We start from the raw sequence: 24134 nt of genomic DNA on the forward strand, positions 1-24134 counted from the left end.
TTAATCGTGATTAATTCCACGAGAACCAATCAGAGAAGGTGTTTTTGATAAGACGGCTTCTCCGATTGATTCTCGTGGAATTAATCACGATTAAAATTTAACCGGCTTTTGTGCAACCAGCACTAGGTGTTCTAATTTTCGACGTGATCTTATGCATCTTTATATGCTCATGGAACAAGAAAGATATTTATTTATTTATCTATCTAACCAACTAATTATTTATTTAATTTGTGGTATTTTCCAGTTGAACCCAGACAGCAATGGCAAAATAGAGGAGGAATTCACGGTGGCTAGACTCTATATCTCGAAAATGAAGTCTGAAGTCAAGAATCTGGTGCAAAGGTGTCAGGGAATGGAAACATATCAGGGAGACTGCAATAAGAAGGTTAGTTATTTCTGGATTGAAAAGTAAATTATTCACTTATCTTTAGATCAATAATATTATTATTATCAATATTGAAAGCCTTACTCAGGAAAGTCCAAATTATTTATTTATCACATTGTGTACAAATACTTGAGATAAGGAAATGCACAACAGGCTCATGCCCAAAACTGTCCCATTTCCAATTTATACTATACTGTCCAAATCAAAATGTTGGTTATGTCACTTTCACTTTTCAAAATACAAGCTCTTCAATACTCAGATAAAAGAGCAAATTTAGAATCAAATAGATACTATTAGAGTCTAGAATCAAAAAATAACTTAATAATTTAACAGTAACTTAATAATTATTCAAAAAGTCTAAGGGCCGGTTTCCGAGCACGGGATTTAGCTAAGTACTAGACTTTAAACAGCTGGAGTCAGAAAATTGGCTTACCGAAACGGGGCGTAGTCGCAGTCATTGTCATAGTCACGTTTGAATTAAATTTCAAAAAACTAGAAAATTGAACACAAAATAAAATAGAGAAAATAGTGTAAAGTTTCAGCTATTTCGAACTATTGAGGAATGTCTAATTTCGTCAAGGAAAAACGTTTCCAATTATAGAAATGAGAAAATAAAAACAACGACTACTGTTATAAAAGCTGCGACTACGCCCCGTTTTGGAAAGCCAATTTTCTGATTCCAGCTGTTTAAAGTCTAGAACTTAGCTAAATCCCGAGCTCGGAAACCGGCCCTTAGAGTCTAGTATCAAAAAATCTGGAACAGTAACTTAATAATTATTCAAAAAGTTTAAATTTTGAATGAAACTAGAAATTTTTGAACTAAAAACTTTACACTTTACAGAAAACCACAGCTGTTTATTAGATTTTGTAAACCACCCCGAAGAATTCTGCTACTGTAAATATTGACAACAGGGTTAACAGCTAGATGGAAATTTTATGAGAGTTACTATCCAAAAATTCGTTCAATAATAATTAATTATTCATTAATTAGAATTTGAAAAAAGAAACAAATTTCTCATTAATTTCTATTGAGTTGCCAGCCTTGCGACTCACTGTCAACACTCAGGGAAGGTTGCACAAAAGCCGGTTAAATTTTAACCGCGATTAATTCAGAGAAAGCGTTTTTGAAAATAAGGCTTCTGTGATTGGTTCTTGTGGAATTAATCACGGTTAAAATTTAACCGGCTTTTGTGCAACCGGCACTCAAAATTTCTCTTTTGTTGACAACAGTGCAGAAGGAAATCGAATTTACAGTACAGCTTTCTATGATGTAATAATTTATGTTTTATTCATGTCTAGCAGAAAACCCGTGCTTCGCAATGGACTATTTTAAAATTAGACAAACTAAAACTTGACGTAATGAACCTTGAAGAATTGAAAATAGGCCTATAACCATCCTCGGTTGATTAAGAATCTATAATTTTATAAAAATTGTACACATTAAATTCTAACCTTATCTTGGACTTTGTCACCTATAAATCTGGAAGAAAAATAGCCCAAGGACTACCTTATTTATTTATTTATTAGAACAGTCACAAACACGATATTTGGAAAGAGAAACAGGCAATTGCCCAAAACTTCTTCAATTCCTTGATTTTGGCACATAAATAGTCCAAAGTGAGGTTATTATTTTATCTACCAATGTTATTGCATAAGTGTCATTGTAAATGAATCAATATGCAAAATTTTAAGTTAATCAGTTCATTAGTGATATGATGCCCAATCAAACCCATCTTCGAATTTTCCTTTTTAAATAAATTTTCAGCTGTTTCCATACTTTTCAGCAAATTAAGACAAATTAAAAACTTGACGTAATGAAATCTTGCAGAATTGAAAATAGGCCTATAACCATCCTCGGTTAATTAAGAATCTATATGCAAAATTTTAAGTTAATCAGTTCATTTGTGATATGATTCCCAATCAAGCCTATCTTCGAATTTTCCTTTTTAAATAAATATTCAGCTGTTACCATACGTTTCAGCAACTCATGACAAATTAAAAACTTGACATAATGAAATCTTGAAAAATTAAAAATAGGCCTATAACCATCCTCGGTTAATTAAGAATCTATATGCAAAACTTCAAGTTAATCAGTTGAGTAGTTGAGACGTGATGATGCGTCATTCGTCAATTTCCTATCCCCTACGTGTATAAGGCGATTCTTTCCTTTATTGTATTATATATAAATGAATATCCTTCAGGTATATTTCAATTTAATCAGTTGAGTAATACTGATAATACATTATTTTCTTATCCCGTACGTGTATTCAAATTCAAATTCATTTATTTGCCATAAAATAATACATATTGATAAAATAAATATTCTAACTTACAAAATGGCACTACCGGCAAAGAAAACTTGTGCGCCGGCAGTGAGTTCGAACAACTAGGTACAGCAAACATGTCAATAGAAAGAAAAAGAGCTTATCCAAACCACTAGAATAACTAGTATAAGCCAGCTCTTTCCTTTATTATATTATTACAAACTAGAAGGTAGCCCTTGCTCTGCAGGGTCCAATAAAAAACTAAATACTGAAAACGTGACCACTGAGATCTTGTAGAATTTTAAATAGGCCTATAACCATCCTCGGAGAATTAAGAATCTACATGCAAAATGTCAAGTTAATCAGTTGAGTAGTTGAGACGTGATGATGCGTCATTCGTGAATTTCCTATCCCCTACGTGTAGAAGCCAGTTCTTTCATTTATTAAAGTATAGATTTCTGTAACTAGTTTTCTTTTGCAAATAATTTTAAATTTCAATCCACAGATCAGCGAGTACGAGAAAGACCTGAGCGAATGTCGGCTTTTGATCTCGCAACACGAGGCTCGAATGAAGTCGTTGCAGGAGTCGATGAGGGAGGCTGAGAACAAGAAGAGGACCCTCGAGGAGCAGGTGGATGCCCTACAAGAGGAGTGTGCGAAGATGAAGGCTGCTGGTAATTATATCTCTCAAAAATCCACACAAAATATTTTTTCCTCAACCTACTGTCTAAAGTGCATACTTTACTCCCTGAAACCTAATACTAAAGTGTCACTTTTTCGCTCTCGGTAGTAAAACAAAGAAAAACTCCCTAGGGAGTAAAAGTGACTACATTTGAATAACATGGGGAGCATCTCTATTTTGAAACTTACATTGTAATAGGTTAGAAGGTCTAAGCTCAGATGAGAAAGCATAATAGATGTGTCTGTCATTGAGTCAACTGAATTCAATACCACAACCAGAAATTTGATTAACTCATGAAATATATGTTTGTATGATAATTATTATATTCTTAATATTAGTAGACGATAAAAATTTATACAATTTTTAAAATATTTTATTCTATTCAAAATACCAGCCAACAAATATTTTTGATCTGCAATTCAAATCTGAACCGCGTGATCTGGAGTCAGCCATTTTTGGTAGCTGCTCAGCTGATATAATTGTTACAACTTTTGCCGATAGATAGCGCAATCGGCAGTGCCAATCAGAATCAGACGACCGGTTTTTAGGTTTTAGATTTAGGTTATGTTGTTAGGAATCATTGTCACCAATACGTAAGTTATTAGAATGATTTTATTTGCAGTTTCTTTAAAAAAATGTAGATGGAGGAAAAATGTTGTGTACATCACGAGCGAAAAATACTTTTTCTCCCTCAGGAAAATTGCTGCCCTCGGAAGCGCCTCGGGCTTCAAACTTTTTCCCACAGGGAGAAAAAGTCATACTTTTCACTCTAGATATACAAATAACTATAAAATACTTTAAATGCGATACTTTTCGCCACACTGCACAGAAAGCAGCTGTTTTCCAGTCCCTACGTAGATCTGAAAGACATTGTTTGCAGACGACTCTCGTCTGACGTCAGAACAGGTTTCTTTCCGGCTAAGGCCGGAAAGAGTACCCTTTCCGGCCGCCAAATTTTAAGTGTGCTAAACCAGCTGATCAAAAAACTTTTCATTATTTGAGTTTTTTATTCAATAATTAAAACATTTATAATATAATCTTATTGTCATTTGAAAGAATAAAAAAGTATAAACTCAACCTCCCACATAATTGAACATAATCTTTTAGATTATTTAGACAAATCGGAATAAAAAATAAAAATACTTGGACAATTTCCTGATATTCAGATTACCTCAGATTTGCTACAGCTATGACCTTCCACTTTTGCTTTCGGAAGTGCTTAACAAACAATTATTCTCATATATATTGTTTATTTTTGTGTGTGGCGAAAAATAGCGTTCGCACCACGGGCAAAAATGTTTTTCCGGCTCTCAATCTTTTCTAGTCCTCGGCCTACGGCTTCGGACTTGAAAACCGATTTCGAGCCGGAAAAGTCTCATTTTCGGCCCTAGGTGCGAAATATACTATTACAGTCCGGGTCTTGTAACTTTGCCTATCGGGGGAGGGCCACTATAGTTTACTCTACCACTTGATCTTTTCGGATGCAACACGTTGCTTTTGAGAAGCTACAAAAGAGCATCTGTTGCCTTATGGTAAGATACATTAAATCTCCTTGTGTATCTTTTCGGATGCAACACGTTGCTTTTGAGAAGCTACGAAAGAGCATCCGTTGCTTATGGAAACATACATTTTCAAAAATGTTGGATGTTTTTGAACGGGCAGTATTGTCACAGAATATACAGAATGGAAACACTGACACAAAAATCCGCCATCTTGTTAGAAAGTTCCGCTATGTAATAGTATAGATGGGAGGTTCGGATCACTTTACTGATCCGGATCAATTGATCTCGTTCACTGCCGCGAGTCAATCAGAAGACCAGGATTGGAACTTCCTAAGGTCACGTGACGTGTCTAGTATTTGTGCCATGTAAAGAGCATTGGTTGGATAGGCGTTTGATTGACAGTTTCCATTCTGTATCTATTCTGTGGTATTGAAGTCTATAGTAAGGTCCACGTTATAATGACAGTATTTGATTAACTTTGGTTTTGCTATCCTTGTCTATCTTTCCACAAAGCCGGTGGTACTATCCTTTTCTAGGTCCACAACGGTGCCAATTATGTTTTTGACAGTGTAGAAATATGATTAATTAATGCAGAGAATTGGCATCGCTATTCTTCTATCTTTATTCACTGCCATTATAACGTGGACCTCACTATAGTGGCCATCCGCCGATAGGCAAAGCTACAGGACCCGGGACTGTAACATACATGAATAAAGAAATATTTGACAATTTCTTAGTCTTTTTCATTCAACTCTAATCAAGTTAACCGTGGTATTTTGGTAAAGTTGGTTTTAGAACTTATTAAGTTAGGTTGTTATTATTACCTCGAATTATACAGTTAGTTTCGTCTCTGTCTCTCTCTCAGAACAAGTGCACGCAGTTTCGTCGAAAGAGAAGGCCGAAGAGAAAGAGAAGGCGACAACTATGCGAGTGGCCTTGGAGCAGCAGATGGATCAGCTGAGAGACGCCCATCAGAAACAGGTGAGATCACTTTTCACAAACTTATTCAAGTATTTTCACTCACTGTGGCAGTAAAAAAGGATATAATGGCAGTGAAAAAGGATAGGAGAACAACGTTGTCGATTCTCGGACTTGTGTAGAAAATAGCTGACACCGGTATATCTGATGTAATATTAACTACTGTTCATTCTTCTTAAAAAGTATTTTCGCCACACTGCATAGAAAACAGCTGTTTTCCAGTCCCTACGTAGATCTGAAAGACATTGTTTGCAGACGACTCTCGCCTAACGTCAGAACATGCTTCTTTCCGGCCGCTTATTGAAAATGTGTTTGGACAACTGTGCCATATAGTGCATTGTGTTCAGGAGGGTAAGATCGGAAATTGTCACCCCACTTTGAGTACCCTACGACGTCTGGTTCTTGAGATATGAGACATCAAAGTTTCCCCCCCCCCCCATAATAAAACATTCTTATTCAATTTATTATTCTTATATAGCTTATGCCAAAAAGTTAGGCGGCTTCGTGGGTCACTTGGTGTAACCTACTCACAGCTAATGCAGTGCATGTTTGATTTAAAAATCATCACCTAAGCCAAGCTAGATGACAACTCTACTTGACAACATCAGCTGTTGGAACGCACAAGAGATCCACGAAACCGCCTAACTTTCTGGCGTCAGCTATACCTGTAGTGTGGCGAAAAATATCGTACGCGACTCTCTCAGAAAGGTGTTTACGGTATTCAGATAACATATTCCCGGGCTCGGCAAGCCTCGCCCGGGAAACTATCCTCATACCGTAAACACTAACTTTCTGTGCTTGCAGCATAATATACTATAGACATGCACTGCGACTACGCCCCGTTTTGAAACTGTTTTCAAACTGTCAAAGTCTATGGTGGTTGGTGAGCAGGTAGGTTATAGTGTGGTCCACGTTATAATGGCAGTGTTTTGATTATCAATGAAATTGCTATCCTTGTTTATCATTCAACAAAGCGGAGAGCGATATCTCTTTCTCGCTTTGCTCTGTTGCCAGATCGTCTTTCAACAATTTATAATTAATAATTAACAAAATATTTAATCCAAATTATTGTAAGCACGATGTGCTTTCACCAATTATGTAAGGAGGGAAGGACTATTATAACAAAAGAAAATAGAAAATACTAGAACTTTAATGAGTCTTTAACATATTTTACATTTAAACAAAACAAGATTAATTTTATTATAGAAAACAATATTGATATGAAATTAATGGGGAAAACTACTCGCTGCTTCTATAGGTACAATCTTTGTGGTTATGATTAATTAGCAAACTCAAAAATGATAACACCTACCTTTTGAAGGTGGCTTCCCCCTTTGGCATTCACTGGTTGAAACGCGACGTTAATTATTAGTTAAAAATAAAAAATAACTGATCTAGTGAAATGGATTTAGATCCCGTCTTTTTCAATAATACAAAATAATACAATTCTCTTTAAACTGCGACAGGAAAACTGTATTATAAAACAAGAGCAAAATCACCAGAACAGCCGGACTTTACTGTCAGTCCTAACGAACGAGCTCTGCCCCAAAAGCTGAATTTTGGGTATTAATATAAACTCAGTCAATGCCAAACATGAAAGCCATTTCAAGTACATATTTTTATCTGTCGCACAAGCGGCACGTTTGTTATTAGAAACAAAAGAGAAGCTACGTTAATATTGACAACAAATGAAATAAACAATCTTTCTGTTGATGACAAAGCTTGTTCAAAGACAAAAACACTGTTCATTGAACTTTTTTAATTTGAAAACTCTAAAATCCTGATCAATATGAGATAAATATATGATTCATATATATTGAATGAAAAAGACTAAGAATTTGTCAAAAAACCACTGATTTAATAATAATTAGAAAGACCGGTTTCGGTTATTACACCATTGTCAATCTCTGATAAACTTAGAGTTATACTCTTATAGTTTATCAGAGATTGACAATGGTGTAATAACCGAAACCGGTCTTTCTAATTATCAATAAATCAGTGGTTTTCTGGCAATTTCTTAGTCTTTTTCATTCAATATGAATAATTACCACAACATCAACTTCTCAACTACACAAAAAGATTCATATATATGTCCCATATGACCAGGTGTTCACCTCTCCTCCTTCTTCTTCTTCTTCTTCTTCTTCTTCTTCTTCTTCTTCTTCTTCTTCTTCTTCTTCTTCTCCTTACATCACTTGACACTCATCTTAGACCCGCGTTCCTTAGAAAAAAAGATAGAATAATATTAGTAAAAAATATTTTTGAGATAAAAAGAGATACAAAAATTAGTTAAAAATATTTTTTATAATTTTTTATTTGATGACAATTGAACAAACAATAGAGAAATTCACATTAATAAGTCAACATTCCTTCTGTAGTAATAGACACACGTTATAAAGTCAGTGGAAATGATAGGACTACATAGTTGCCGATTCTCTGTTACCACCGCCTTCTATATTAGATAGCTGTGATTCAAGTCATCCCCCTATATCTGATCTGGTATCAATTATTGATTCTTTCAATAATGATCGATTCGACCTCAAATATTTTTTATTCATCGGGAAAATATATTTTGTTATGATTTAATACATGTTTTATGATTAATTGAGAAAGAATATTATGGTAAAGTGAGGTCCACGTTATAATGGCAGTGTTTGATTAGCAATGGTATTGCTATCCTTGTCTATCATCCAACAAAGCTGATAGCCTATCTCTTTCTCGCTTTGCTCTATAGCCAGATCATCTTTAGACAATGTAGAATTGATAATTAGTTAACAAAAATTTTCATCTTAGTTATGAAATTATTGAAAAATATAATCTCTTGCATAATAAAAAATAATTGATTATTTTAAACGAGAATGAACAGTTAATATTACATCAATAAACCTGTATCAGCTACCGTCTATAGAAGGCATTGGACAAGACAGTGGATCGACAACGTTGTTCTCCTATCTTTCTCCACTGCCATTACAACGTGGACCACACTATAGCGTTATGTATTATTGAACATTCTAATGTACTTGTACCTAATTTGATGAATAGAGATTTATACTATTCTATTCTACCACTGAATGAATAAACATAGATGTATTTATTGATTTATTGAGGTATTTATTGTTTGATTAGGTGGCCAACCTGCGAGATGAGATCAGCGACAAGCAGACGGTGATCAACGAGCTCAAAGATCAGAATCAGAAGTACGAGTTGGCCCATCAACAGTTGCAACAGGAGTACGAGAAACTCAAACAGGTTGGTTTGCCAACTGGCCTTCCATTTGTACTTATCTCTATAAATTGGAATGGTATTTACTGTAAGGCTCAACTCACACTTACACGACTGCGACTCTAGTCTCTTCTCGACGCAGCATGTGTTTTCAAATGGTGACACTCAGACCAGTCGACTCTAGTCTAAGCGACCTCATGACTGTGAGACTGAGTCGAGCGTCGACTCGACATGTTGGTCGAGCCACGACTTGAGTTGCATAGTACCGTGCATTTTTAATGAAAGTGAGGTTATGTATTATGAAAGTGATGTTTTATCATTTTAGAAAAACAATAATAAGTATTAGATAAGACAGTGGCCCATATGAATAAAACCAGAGCAAATGCTCATGAGCAAGAGCATGGAGCATAAGGTTTTGCTCATTTTGCTCATATGAATAAGCTTCACCTTATACTCTTACCTTAAAGATTTTTCATCAGCTGATTCGCTTTTGTAGCCTTACTTTGTTTTTATAGCTCACGGAAGCGCTAAATATGCAAGTAGGAGACACCGCTTGTGAAGGAGACACCGCTTGTGTTTGTGTCGTCTGCTCTGTTTTATATTTATGAATAGATTTTTAGGTTAGTTAAAGTTTAGAATTTTGAAATAATAGCGTGAAAAAATGTCATCTCTATAATAATCTTTAGCATATTCTTATAATATCAATAGCCTTCTTATAATCGTCTACACTCTCATCTTCTTAAATGCCCATTTCCTATTTTGTGGTGGCTATATTTATTCAGGTAGCTATGTTTTGTATTTATTCTTTTATAGGAATAATGGTGATATATATCATGGTTGAATCTAAAAAGAGTTTTATAGTTCTCAACTATTGGTTGTGATCGTATCTGGTATAGTTTCCTCTTCCTCATACGAATAAGTTGAGCCATTTTACTATGAGCAAAAGGTGATAAGCTGCTCTAGACTAGACTCACATTTTTTTGAAGCATTTGCTTCAAAAGTTGAGCAAATGCTCTAGTTTATTCATACAATTTTGAATTTTGAGTATTAGCTTTTACTTTTGAGGAAATGTTCAAAACTATTTTTTTTATGAGCATGAGCAAAAGGTTTTGCTCACGTTTATTAATAGAAAATGAAGCAAATGCTCCATATTTTAGAAGTATAAGCAAATGCTCAACTTTATTCATATGGCCCAATGTATTCATAATAATTATTATAAAATTTGTTACATGCTAAGTAGTGACGAATTAGATCTAATATTTTTAATACAGTAATGTTAGAAATGGAGTAGTGACAATGAGCAAGAAAGTCGTAAGGTCGAGAGACTGGAGTCGTACGATTTGAGTCGAGTTAGTGTGAGTTGAGCCTAATTTGTTTCCTAGGTAACTGTAAAGTTCTTCACACAAAGGTCTTCACATACCCAGCTACATGTAGTCAGAAATATGTCTTCAGAAAAACTTATCGGGTGTATTTCGTTTAGTCCAGGTGTTCGATTACTCCCGGTGCTCGATTAGTATAGGTGTTCGATTTCACCAGGTTGGACTTTTGCTGTTAGACCAGGACCTGGTCTGAACGCACACCTCGGCTAAACGAGACGGAATTCTTCGATTACACCAGGTGGTCTAAACGAAACCTGGTCTATTCGAGACACAGAACCTGGTGTAATCTAACTACTGGGTTAATAGAAGCATTCCGTATCGTTTAGCTCGTGTCTCGTTTAGACCAGGTTTCGTTTAGACCACCTGGTGTAATCGAACAACTGGAGTAATCGAACACCTGGAGTAATCGATGCATTCTATCTCGTTTAGCCAAGGTGTGCGTTTAGACCAGGGGCCTGTTTCACAAAGGTACAAGTAGGTTACAAGTCTTGTTGCCAACCATGGTTTTGGAGAACAGCTGATTACAAGCGTTTCACAAAAGCAGAATTGTAAACTTGTAGTTACAATGAATTTCTACAAGTTTACAAGTGATTTGCTTGTTACGACCAAGTGTTTCACAAAGATTTTCATTGTAGCCAACAATTGTCGAAATTACTTGTTCGTAACTATGAAATTTCTACCGAAGTGGAAAGCTATGTAAAGGATTTACAAGTGATCATTAAAAAAATTGCATGGTTGCCTGTAAAGTTGGTATACGGGCGAAAGTTTTACGTGACAACGACTCTGAGTGGTAAAATAATTTTAATGTGAATATTCATTCCTATAGTAGGAAGAAGGATGAAATAATAGTAACAATTTAAAACATTTATTTATACAAAGAATTATATTTAAAACATTAATTTATACAAAGAATCACACACTGAATTTCATATTAACAAAATTTTATTTTTACCTTCACACATCCTCAACAAGATCACTCTGTCTCTCTCGCTCTTAAGCGGGCTAACTGTGCTCGATTCAATTTTTTACATAGCAAGTCGCGCTCATTTTTTCAAGTTAAACAAATTATTATCGGCTGAGAAACGATTTATACTACTTTTGTGATTGAAAACTACCACAACATTGTGATTACTACAACATAACCTATTCACTTATACCTATTATACTTACACTTATACCTATTCACTTATACTTATTCACATAACCTATTCACTAAGTAGTGGCGCAGTCGCAGGAGATTGCTCCGTTTCACTCTCTCTCCAGGTGAATGCCTTCGGGTTGCTGCTGCGTTGCTCGCCACTGCTCCTATTCGTGCTCTTTCCAGACGACCGTGAACCGAAACGAACGCTCTCACTCGCTCTCATTGTGAGCGCTTAACGTGGGAACGTAACGCAGTTTCTTGAAGTGTCACCCGGCAAACCAATTTATAAGACGTTGTCACGTCAAAATGATTTTAAATATTCAATAAATATTTCAAATGATCAAAAATGCCCTATATTCCTCTATAATTCATTATCTTGGAAATATATGCATCAGGAAATTGAATTCATTAAATTTCCAATAAATTTATTAATGTGTTACCTCATAGGTTATGTATACTATAGTATATATACACAGTATATAAAGTATACATTATATATATAGTACATATACTATATATATGCAGAGTACATATACTGTGTAGGTTACAAATTCAGCAATAAATGAAGTAGACTGTACAAAAAACATTATATTGCTTTCAAATATTTTCAAAGTAATTATTGAAAAGTACAAGTAACCTTTATAAAGGATAAAAAAGGAAATTATCATGAAAATAGTTTATGTTTACTATTGAAGTACTTGTAGACTTGTAAACTTGTAATCATAAATTTTTGTGAAACATGAGTACTTGTAAACTTGTAACTACAGGGTGCGGCAGTCAATCCCGTATTTTTGAAATAGGTGTAAAAAATAAACGGACGTAGATATCAGAATTATATTCATAAAATATTTTTCTACATTAAAAAGCATTTAAGAAACATTGAAAATAATCACTGTTTGAAAATAATATCAGCAAGATGGCGGCTTTCCCGAGTACGGCATTAGCGCAGGCGATTTGCGAAGCTATTCATAACATCACGAAGTATAGGCTGAGGAATTCTCTCAATTTCTAGCCGGATTCTTGCCTTCAGTTCACCAACAGTATGAGGTCTTTCTTCGTATACTTTACTTTTTAGGTAACCCCACAAGAAAAAATCACACGCAGTGAGGTCTGGTGAACGGGGCGGCCACGGAACCGGGCCATTGCGGGAATCACTCGGTTTGGAAAAACTCCGTTAAGAACATTCATGCTCACGCGGGCTGTGTGACTTGTTGCTCCATCTTGTTGAAACAATGTTTCTTCATTCACTTCATGTTGCCGAAGCTGAGGAATGAAGAATGTCCTTAACATTGTTGAATAGCGCTCAGCATTCACAGTAACAGATCGCTCTCTTTCGTTTTCAAAAAAAAGGGCCTATGATACCCGACGAGGACATTGCGCACCAAACTGTTACCTTAGATGAATGGAGAGGTTTTTGATGTAATTGTTGCGGGTTCTGGTCACTCCGATACCTAAAGTTCTCAGCCTAAGAATTCCTCAGCCTATGCTTCGTGATGTTATGAACAGCTTCGCAAATCGCCTGCGCTAATGCCGTACACGGGAAGGCCGCCATCTTGCTGATGTTATTTTTAAACAGTGATTATTTTCAATGTTTCTTAAATGCTTTTTAAAGTAGAAAAATATTTTATGAATATAACTTTGATATCTACGTCCGTTTATTTTTTACACCTATTTCAAAAATGCGGGATTGACTGCCGCAGCCTATACAAGTACTTGTTCGTAACCATGGTTGGTAACAATACTTGTACCTTTGTGAAATAGGCCCCTGGTGTAAACGTAACCTGGTCCAACCGAGACACTCCCCTTTCATCAATTAAATTTAGAAGAGACATTTTTGAACTCAGCCATAGCTCTCCTTTTCTAATCGTATTGCATTAATTATATAATTCCGTCTCTGTTGATGAATGAATAATTAAATGAACAGGAAGTGTTCATTATACCATTTATGAGTTAGAAAATAGCTTCCCGGTGGTTCGGAATCCATCTAAAACTGTGGGTTCACTCATTATCATCATCATCATCTGTCTCATTACTCGAATGTTATTACCATGCATAATAGCATAGAGAACGATAGCATAAGTAGATATCCCATGGTATAGGGCAATTATGTCTCTCCTTTTACTGTTATCTCAAGCTGATAGTCCACGTAGTTCTTTCCCGTGAAGCTGTGTGACGCTGGTAGTCTCTCATATTGTGCCGTTCATACACTCTCACCCGGTCAAAACAGTAAAAATCGACAGTAATCGGCTTGAGATAACAGTAAAAGTTGCAACATATTCGCCCTATACCATGGGATACCTATTTACGCTATTGTTTCTCTATGATAACAGCGTCTTGATGCTGTGAAATCGGTCCAAGTTGTAAGGCTGTGACTGTAGTTATTTTATTTGCTAATTTTTTCTTGTTAATTTGCTAATTTTTTTGTGTTTTGTTTTTTAGGACGAGACAGAGAAGATCAACAAACTGCAGGAGTTGATAATGATTTCTTTCTCTCCTATAATCATATATAGAAGATTTTCTTTATGTATTGTTATCTTTTCCTAAAATTGATGTGCTTTTTATCTTTATATTTTTCTCATTTTTGTTTGATTTGTTTGTCAGGATGAGACCGAGAAGAGCAACAAACTTCAGGAGTTGATCCTGATCAACGAGCGCCGCGAACAGGCCAGGAAGGACCTGAAGGGACTGGAGGACACCGTCGCCAAGGAGTTGCAGACTCTGCACAATCTCCGAAAACTGTTTGTGCAGGACTTGCAGGCCAGGATCAAGAAGGTATATCTCCATTTTTTTTTCATTCTATGGTGAGGGCCACGTGTTAATAGAATTGAAGAACGATAGAAAAACTATTGAGATATTCAGACTCCAGAAATGAGCATATGAAGTAATGGCAGGTACCAACTTTTCTCCGTTTTTTTGCAGTCTGTAAACACAATAGGTACAGAATGGAAACTGTCAATAAAACGCCTATCTAACCAATGCTTTTTACATGACGCAAATAATAGACAAGTCACGTGACCTTGGGAAGTTCCAATCCTGGTCTTCTGATTGGCTCGTGGCAGTGAACGAGATCAATTGATCCGGATCATTAAAGTTGTCCGAACCTACCATCAATACTATTACAATGCGGTGCTTCCTAACAAGATGGCGGATTTTTGCGACAGGGTACTAGCCAAGTTTCCATATTGTATGTATACTGTGCTGTAAACGCCAATGATAACAGGCACATTAACGGATCTCATTTCTGAAAAATGATAATTTTTTATTTTCTTCCAATTCACATATAGTTTTTTTCGTGGTACAACCCAATTTTTCGCTACTTTTATAAACTTTTTTCCATGTTTCTTGTAGCAGTCTGTAAACGCTAACAACTGGCACATTAACAGATCTTATTTCTGAAAAATAATATTATTTTCTTCCAATTTACATAATATAGTTTTTATCGTGGTACAACCCAATTTTTCGCTACTTTTATAAACTTTTTTCCATGTTTCTTGTTGCAGTCTGTAAACGCTAACAACTGGCACATTAACAGATCTCATTTCTTAAAAAAGATAATTTTTTATTTTCTTCCAATTTCTATATAGTTTTTATCGTGGTACAACCCAATTTTTCGCTACTTTTACAAACTTTTTCCATGTTTTTTGTTGCAGTCTGTAAACTCCAATGACAACAGGCACATTAACAGATTTAATTTCTTATAAAATTATTGTACTTTTTTGGTTCCTTGCAAATTCTTTAGTTTTTATCGGATTTTTACTCACTTTTATCAAATTTTCTCCGTTTTTTTTTCATAAGGTGAACGCCAAAGTCAACTGGCACAATAACAGATCTCATTTCTGAAAAAGTATGATCAATTTTTTTGGTTTCCTTTCAATTTTTATAGTTTTTATCGGATTTTACCCACTTTTTCGCCATTTTTATCAAATTTTCTTAGTTTTTTTTTCATACGGTGAACGCCAAAGTCAACTAGCACAATTCATTTCTGAAAAAAATGTTCAATTTTGTTGGTTTCCTTTCAATTTCTATAGTTTTTATCGGCTTTTTACCCAATTAATATAGTTGACCGAGCGAAGTGAGGTCTAAGATTCAAGTCGACGGTTTGGCATTTCTCTTAATGTTTAAATGTTTAGATGTTTAAATGTTTATATGTTGCGCATTTACGGCGAAACGCGGTAATAGATTTTCATGAAACTTGACAGGTATGTTCCTTTTTTAATTGCGCGTCGACGTATATACAAGGTTTTTGGAAATTTTACATTGCAAGGATAATATAAAAGGAAAAAGGAGCCTCCTTCATACGCCAATATTAGAGTAAAAATCAGACTATAGAATATTATCCATCATAAATCAGCTGACAAGTGATTACACAGATGTGTGGAGAAGCCAGTCTATTGCTGTATTTCCATAAGGTCTATAGTTTCAATCAGGTACTTGTGGATGAGAATACTGCGTGAGGTCTACTGTTCACAGAACTACTAGTTTTTATCAGATTTTTATTCAATTTCTCGTCATTTTTATCAACTTTTATCCGTTTTCTGTTGCAGTCTGTGAACGCCGAAGACAACGAGGATGATGGTGGGTCTTTGGCCCAAAAACAGAAAATCTCGTTCTTGGAGAACAACTTGGATCAGCTGACTAAAGTGCACAAACAGTTGGTCAGAGATAATGCGGACCTCAGATGTGAACTGCCCAAGCTGGAGAAGCGTTTGAGGGCTACCATGGAACGGGTCAAGGTGGGTTCCGAACACACTTGAAAGCTAGAAAAAGCATATTGTAGTCCTCAAAGATCTATGATATTAAATAACAATACTAAGAAATTGTCAAAAACCACAGATTTATTGCTATAATGAGGTCCACTTTATAATGGCAGTGTGTGATTTACAATGGTGCTGCTTCCTCGTCTATCGTTCAACAAAGCAGATTGCGCTATCTCTTTCACACATTGCGATGTTGCCATATCGTTTATCAACAATGTAGAAATTCAACTAATTGACAAAATATTTTATCTCAATCATGGAAATTTATAAAATCATCTTAAAAATTACATTTACATCTTTAAAATTATATTTTCTTGACAAATAAAATATGATTAACTATTTTCAACAATAATGAACAGTTAAATTGATCAGATATACCAGTATCAGCTGTTTACCTAGCGCCGCAGTGCAGGATGGTTTCTCACAGCTTGGCGTTGTTGTCATTCGAGATGGGTGTCTGGCTTGGAAGTGTTTCGGCCGCATTGCAGGATGACTTTTAACGGTTGCTGGAAGATCAACAGCTGGGTTTTTTCGTTATTTTTTGTGATAGAGAAATTCTGATTGCAGATTCGTTCTCAGCGACCCCAAGTTTAGCCTAAAGGCTCAGAATGTCAACAATGTTTCTAAATAATTAAAAATCATCATGAAAAGTCATTAATATGGTACCTAGTACACCACGTTTCTGGAAACTTTTTAGAGTTATTATTGACACACAAAAATCAAAATAATTGTGAGAAAGAAAACTGCTGATGAACGCGAATAAGACCGCCACTCCATTGTTCTATTGTCTCGGCTGCTTGGCTGAGCCTGGCTGGAGGGATCAAATAACCGACTGGATTGATCTTTCGTCTGTCCGCCAGGCGGAACTACGCCGACCATTGCTGGGTGGAAGATGTTACTGCGGCCGCTCGCATTCCCACCAACGCTGCTATTATTTGTTCTCAGACAAGCATCCAGCCTGCACTGCGGAGCTAGGTTTTGGGTGGCAAGGCTGAGATCTGGCAACCCTTTTCTCCTATCTTTCCACACTGCCATTATAACATGGACCTCACTATAGATAGAAAGACCGGTTTCGGTTGTTACACCATTGTCAATCTTTGATAAACTCATTTCTCGTTTTTTGTTCATTCTTTTCTTGTGTTTCAAGCCCTAGAAACGGCACTAAAAGAGGCAAAGGAGGGAACAAGTCACATACTAGACCACTACATATTTTATTTAAGGTTGTACAAAGGCTAAAAATTTAAATAAAATTTATACTGGAAATATTTTTCAAAGTTTTTCGGTTTGTATATCATCAAGCTATCAAAATGAAAAAGTTTTCTCAGAAAAAGATTTTTTCCCCAATCATTACTTTCTGAGATATGAGCGCCTAAAGTTTAAAGTTTTGGGACAGAACATTTCAAATTCGGTAAAAGATAAATCCTTGAGATTTAGAGTTTTAGAGGATAGATTCTTCATAGTATTGTTGATCTAGTAAAACAAAAATTTTTTGAAAATATCAATTTTTAATATACTTATTCAATTTACTAAAAATAACTTTTAGTAGAGTTATTTTTGGTAAATTGAATAACTTTTTCAAAAATCGATATTTTCAGAAAATTTTTGTTTTACTATATCAGCAATACTATGAAGAATCTATCCTCTAAATCTCATAGATTTATCTCTTACCGAATTTGAAATGTTCTGTCCCAAAAATTTAATTTTTAGGCGCTCATATCTCAAAAAGTAATGATCAGAAAAAAAAATTCCTGAGAAAACTTTTTCATTTTGATAGCTTGATGATATACAAATCGAAAAACTTGGAAAAATATCACGAGTAGAAAGTTTATTTTGAGCCTTTGCACAGCCTTAATGAATTTTTTCAATCTCTCTTCCACCATGTTTCAATTTTATCTGTTTTTACTACTTTTTCATCAATTTTTACTTGATTTGTGTGTGTTTCAGGCCCTAGAAACGGCACTAAAGGAGGCGAAGGAAGGAGCCATGCGTGACCGCAAACGCTACCAGTATGAGGTGGATCGTATCAAGGAGGCAGTGAGGCAGAAAAACTTGGCGCGGCGCGGCCCCAGTGCACAAATTGGTCAGATATTTCATCAGAATTGTCAGCCTTTAGAATTAGGCTAGCTACACCATCGACCATGTATAGGATAGACACGGCGTTCCCTATCTTCAAAGGTGTTGTAAGGAACGTCTCCGACGTCACTGTATGGCAAAACATTCATTTAATATATTATTTTTCCTACAGTTACGTTGAAAAGTGGCCATTGCTGCACTGATTACAGAACGCAAAGAATCACTTTTCCGCTCTAGTGCGGGAAAAATTTTTCTGCACTCCAGATTTGCAACATGGCAACGCAAAATACTTAGTAGGTTATATGGAGCAACAGTGCAGCAAAATCAAAATGAAGTTGGTAACAGTGACTGCTGTGGCTGCTATAGTGAGCAGAGGTGCAACCAAGCACAACGCGCTAATTATTACTATTATATATTATAACCAAGGACAACGAGGACTTTAGGATTTTAGGATTAAGGTTTTTATCAATAATAAAATTACACAGAAAAACATTTGATGCATTTCAGGCAATTTTACCCATAATTACCCACTTTTCATATTCAATGGTAACTGTAGGAAAAACTTAATGTGAAATACGTACGCAAAGTTCCTCTGCTGCACTCAAGAAACCATTCCGCCCTCGCCTACGGCTCGGGCGTAAACGTTTCTTTCGGTGCAGCAAACTGACACTTTGCGCACTAGTTGCACAAATAACTATTTCCAGCTTGAATCGTGCTCATGAAAATTGAAATTAATGATTTTTAATCACAATTTGACTTACCATTATTTCCTTCTACCATATTTTCTTAACTTACCAGATTCATTCAATAATCTGTAGCCATTTTGTCATCAATGCCTTTGGCTACCACCTTGTCTATCTTATACATGGTCGAAGAGCTACACTTACATCGATTTTTGCCATTTTTGGTCGTATGATTTTTTGCTGTCCTTACAAGTTCTATTAGATTGAACAGAGCTTGACACACATCATCTGTTTGACATGAACTGTACTGTTTAATCTAATAGAATTTATAAGGACGAGAAATAATTGTACGACCAAAAATCGATATGTGTGTGTGTGTACACTCACAAACACATCGATTTTTGGTCGTATGATTAAACAGATGATGTATGTCAAGCTTCTAGCATTATTTCCTTCTACCAGATTTTCTTAACTTACCAGATTCATTCAATAATCTGTTTTGACAATATCAAGCCCTATTACCTAGTCATTTCCACAAAATGAAATTTATATCAGTAATTACTATATAATCTATGCGGGTTCCATTAGGTATTCATAATAATTATGACATACATCATCTGTTTAATCTTTTATATGAACGGAAAAAGTCGTACGACCAAAAATCTATGTTTATGTAACTGGCTTTAGTGCTTGAAAGTTTTGGTAACATCTTTCAACTACCGTTCAACTGTTTTCATACTTATTCTAGACTAGCAGGTAACCCGTGCTCCGCAAGGGTCTATTTTAAAACTTGAAGAATTGAAAATAGGCTTATAGCTATCCTCTTTTAATTAAAAAAAAAAATTGCATAGTTGCCTGTAAAGTTGGTATACGGGCGAAAGTTTTACGTGACAACGACTTTGAGTGGTAAAATAATTTTAATGTGAATATTCATTCCTATAGTAGGAAGAAGGATGAAATAATAGTTACAATTTGAAACATTTATTTATACAAAGAATTATATTTAAAACATTAATTTATACAAAGAATCTCGCACTGAATTTCATATTAACAAAATTTTATTTTTACCTTCACACATCCTCAACAAAATCACTCTGTCTCTCTCGCTCTTAGGCGGACTAACTGTGCTCGATTCAATTTTTTACATAGCAAGTCGCGCTCATTTTTTCAAGTTAAACAAATTATTATTGGCTGAGAAACGATGTATACTACTTTTGTGATTGAAAACTAAAGTGAAAAACATGCCACATTTTCACTTTATATTCATTCTTGGTTTTAATATTTTCTTGGCCTATTTTTTTTTCTAGTTGTGTCTGTGTTTGTATTTTTAGCAAAACCAAAGTGAAAAACAAAGGCAGATATTCACTTAATTCATTCATGGTTTTAATATTGTCTTGACTTATTTTATTTGTTTTCTAATTGTGTCTGTGTTTGTATTTGTAGCGAAACCGATCCGCGCCGGCCAGCACCACAGCAGTATTGTGACTGGAGGTGGAGCGGTGACGGTGCAGGGCGGAGGCGGGGGAGTGGTGCGACCGGTGGCGGTTACTGGCGGTCAGCAGGGCGGTCAGTGGCGACCGCGCAGTGTGCACGAGGACGACGAACGACAGTCGGCCAGGTGGCGACAGCAGTGGTGAGTTTACTTTTCGGATGTGCCTTGTATTCGTCAAATTTAGAAATTGAAAAATGGAAGTACTTTTTACTTTCCTTACCTATGGTAATAGGGCAATAGGGCCTATTACCATAGGTAAGGAAAGTATTGCTTTCCAAAGAAAATTAAGGTACCCCAATTTCCAAATTTCTATACGTTTCAAGGTCCCCTGAGTCCAAAAAAGTTGTTTTTGGGTATTGGTCTGTATGAGTGTATGTGCGTCTGTGTACACGATATCTCATCGGAATGACTTGAAATTTGGAAATTGAGGTCCTTACACTATAAGGATCCGACACTAACAATTTCGATCAAATGCAATTCAAGACGGCGGCAAAAATGGCGAAAATGTTGTCAAAAACATGGTTTTTCGCGATTTTCTCGAAAACGGCTCCAACGATTTTGATCAAATTTATACCTTCAATAGTAATTAGAAAGCTCTATCAACTGCCACAAGTTCCATATCTGTAAAAATTTCAGGAGCTCCGCCCCATCTATGCAAAGTTTGATTTTAGATTACCATTTATTAGGCTTCAGATACAATTTGAACAAAAAAATTCAAGTGGGAAATATTGAGCATGAAAATCTTTACAATTAATTAATGTTCAGTAGCATTTTCACCTAAAATTGAAAATAAGCTCAAAATTCGAGAAAATGTGATTATTCAATTGCAAACTGTTGGCAACTGTTGATTTTATTAAAGCATTCACTATGAAGATATAGCAGACATCTACAGCGTTATTGTCCTGTCATCAGCTGGCTCAGATCTTTGAATAGTAGACTTGAGATGCGCGGGAACACTAGCGTCAGGTGATCAACTTTCATAACGCCAAGGAAAGTTGTGTGAGTGCACCACACCAGATTTTTGGATATGCCTTGTATACGTCAAATTTTATAAATGGAAAAATGGAGGTACATTTTGGGTGTGCCTACTATCAGGCACGTTTGATTCAATTTAGGTCATTGTGGAAGGGTGAATGTAGTTCTTGGATGACTTTTGTAAAATTATCAATTTAGAGCCGGTTTCCGAGCTCAGGATTTAGGTCAGTTCTAGACTTTAAACAACTGGAGTCAGAAAATTGGCTTTCCGAAACGGGGCGTAGTCGCAGTTTTTATGATTATCTTTATTTTCTCATTTCTATAATTGGAAACGTTTTTCCTTGACGAAATGAACCATTCCTAAGTAATTCAAAATAGCTGAAACTTTACACTATTTTCTCTTTATTTTATTTTGTGTTCAATTTTCTAGTTTTTCGAAATTTAAACTGGACTGCGTCTACGCCCCGTTTCGGAAAGCCAATTTTCTGACTCCAGCTGTTTAAAGTCTAGAACTTGACCAAATCCCGAGCTAGGAAACCGGCCCTAAAAGTTGAGGACAAATTAATTGAGTTGAAGATCATGTTGTAGTGGTGAAAATTGAACACTATAGTTTAACTTCGATAAAAATAGATGGAATCTGTTGGCGAATCTATTCACTAGTATAGTTATATGGTAATTATTCTAGAACGAGCTTTGTAGAATATTTGAAATGCATAGATGTAAATTTTAAGTTTCTTTGTTAGGGTTGTATGGTATGTGTATTTTAATGTAAGTAATGAAGAAGAAGAAGAAGAAGAAAAAGGTGAAGAAGGAAGTGCAGCAGAAAAAAAGAGAAGAAGCAAGAAGAAGAAGAAGAAGAAAAAGCTCCAGGTTCAAGAAATAACAGAAATAGATTTGATCCCAACATCTTGAATCATCTCTATACCATGGATATCTTCTTATGCTACCTTTTCTCAATGGTATCACCATAAATGATACATTATCACCACAAAATGATACTGTATCACCACAATATGATACCTTATCATCTCAACTTGAGATGACTAGTATGAGAAGACTACTAACGTCACATATCTTCACCAAAAACAACTACTAGGACTATCGGCTTCAGTTAACAGTCACATTTGCAACATAACGGTCTTTTATCATGGCATATCACTACAAATAATACAGTATCAACACAATATGATACAGTATCATCTCAACTTGATACACAACACCATAATTTGATACAAAACTTGCAAACTTTGATTGAATTCTATAAACCATGGGATATATTTTCTCTGTGGTATCACCTCACATGATACAGTATCACCACAATATGATACATTATCATCTCAACTTGATACACAACACCATAATTTGATACAAAACTTGCAAACTTTGAATGGATTCTAGGCTACAAACCATGGGATATCTTCCTATGCTATCTTCTCTATGGTATCACCATAAATGATAAAAATGATACAGTATCACTACAATATGATACAGTATCATCTAAACTTGATACACAACACCATAATTTGATACAAAACTTACAAACTTTGAATTAATTCTACACACCATGGTATATCTTCTCATGCTATCTTTATGGCTTGTTCTTCTCCATTTTTTCTCCTCTTCTAATCTCCGTTTCTCCTCTTCCCACAGATACAACTGAACCCCAGATCCTCCCAACATCCTGAATCATCTCAATCATCATCATCATCTTTCGGACCACGGTTGCTTCATCCGCCATCTGGTGGAAAGATGATGAAACGTCAACAAAATGGCTCCGCTCTGACAACGAGATCCGTTCACGTTGTTTGCACCGCTGTTGTTATCACGACAACAATAGTTGTTGTTGTTGTGGCTGTGGTTGTTGTCCGTGTATTTGTCACAGCCTTCTCGATAGCAAGCGCTGCTCTAATTGCTGCTCTATAGCTGCTGATTAAAATATTGTGGTGGCACTGGAAAAATTGTGTTTGGAATACAGTGGTTGCGCTGATTGAATTGGGAAATTTTGATTTGAAATACTGTAGTTGCGCTGATTGAATTGGGAAATTTTTATTTGAAATACTGTAGTTGCGCTGATTGTAACGGGAAATTCTAATTTGAAATACCTACTTTAGTTGTGCTGATTGAAATGTGAAATTTTGATTTGAAAATACTGTAGTTGCACTGATTGAAATGGGAAATTTCGATTTGAAATACTGTAGTCGTTGCGCCACTACCTCCGTAAACAAAGGCGTAGTGCATTCGTGTGACGTCAGCACAGGTAGGGCTCATACACCAATGAAATAAAAAACACTAGCTGATATAGATCAGCTGAAATCAACGAATTTCTATTGGTGTAGGAGCCCTACCTGTGCTGACGTCACACGAATGCACTACGGCTTTGTTTAGGGAAGTAGTGGCGCAACTACAGTATTTCAAATCAAAATTTCAGAGGTAGTGGTTGCGCTGATTGAAATGGGAAATTTTGGTTTGAAATACTGTAGTTGCGCTGATTGAAACGGGAATTTTTTTGAAAATATTGTATTTGCGATGATTGAAATGGGAAATTTTGATTTGAAATACTTTAGTTGTGCTGATTGAAATGGGAAATTTTGATTTGAAATA

At 35.6% G+C, this 24134-nt stretch overlaps 1 protein-coding gene across 1 annotated transcript in view; it reads left to right on the forward strand.

Annotated features, from left to right (window-relative positions):
• Nucleotides 1–24134, forward strand: part of LOC111044726 (kinesin heavy chain) — a gene marked incomplete at its 5' end in the record, with an annotated part of 47868 nt that extends 23734 nt beyond the window's left edge. The window contains 9 exons of the mRNA XM_039441145.1: nucleotides 245–385; nucleotides 3155–3323; nucleotides 5699–5814; nucleotides 8938–9060; nucleotides 14155–14325; nucleotides 16098–16286; nucleotides 18255–18390; nucleotides 20510–20699; nucleotides 23184–24134. Of these exons, the coding sequence (XP_039297079.1) occupies nucleotides 245–385; nucleotides 3155–3323; nucleotides 5699–5814; nucleotides 8938–9060; nucleotides 14155–14325; nucleotides 16098–16286; nucleotides 18255–18390; nucleotides 20510–20699; nucleotide 23184 (1236 nt within the window). The remainder of the gene's footprint in view (nucleotides 1–244; nucleotides 386–3154; nucleotides 3324–5698; nucleotides 5815–8937; nucleotides 9061–14154; nucleotides 14326–16097; nucleotides 16287–18254; nucleotides 18391–20509; nucleotides 20700–23183) is intronic.

Source organism: Nilaparvata lugens, chromosome 14 (assembly GCF_014356525.2).
Source record: "Nilaparvata lugens isolate BPH chromosome 14, ASM1435652v1, whole genome shotgun sequence".
Lineage (NCBI taxonomy): Eukaryota > Metazoa > Arthropoda > Insecta > Hemiptera > Delphacidae > Nilaparvata > Nilaparvata lugens.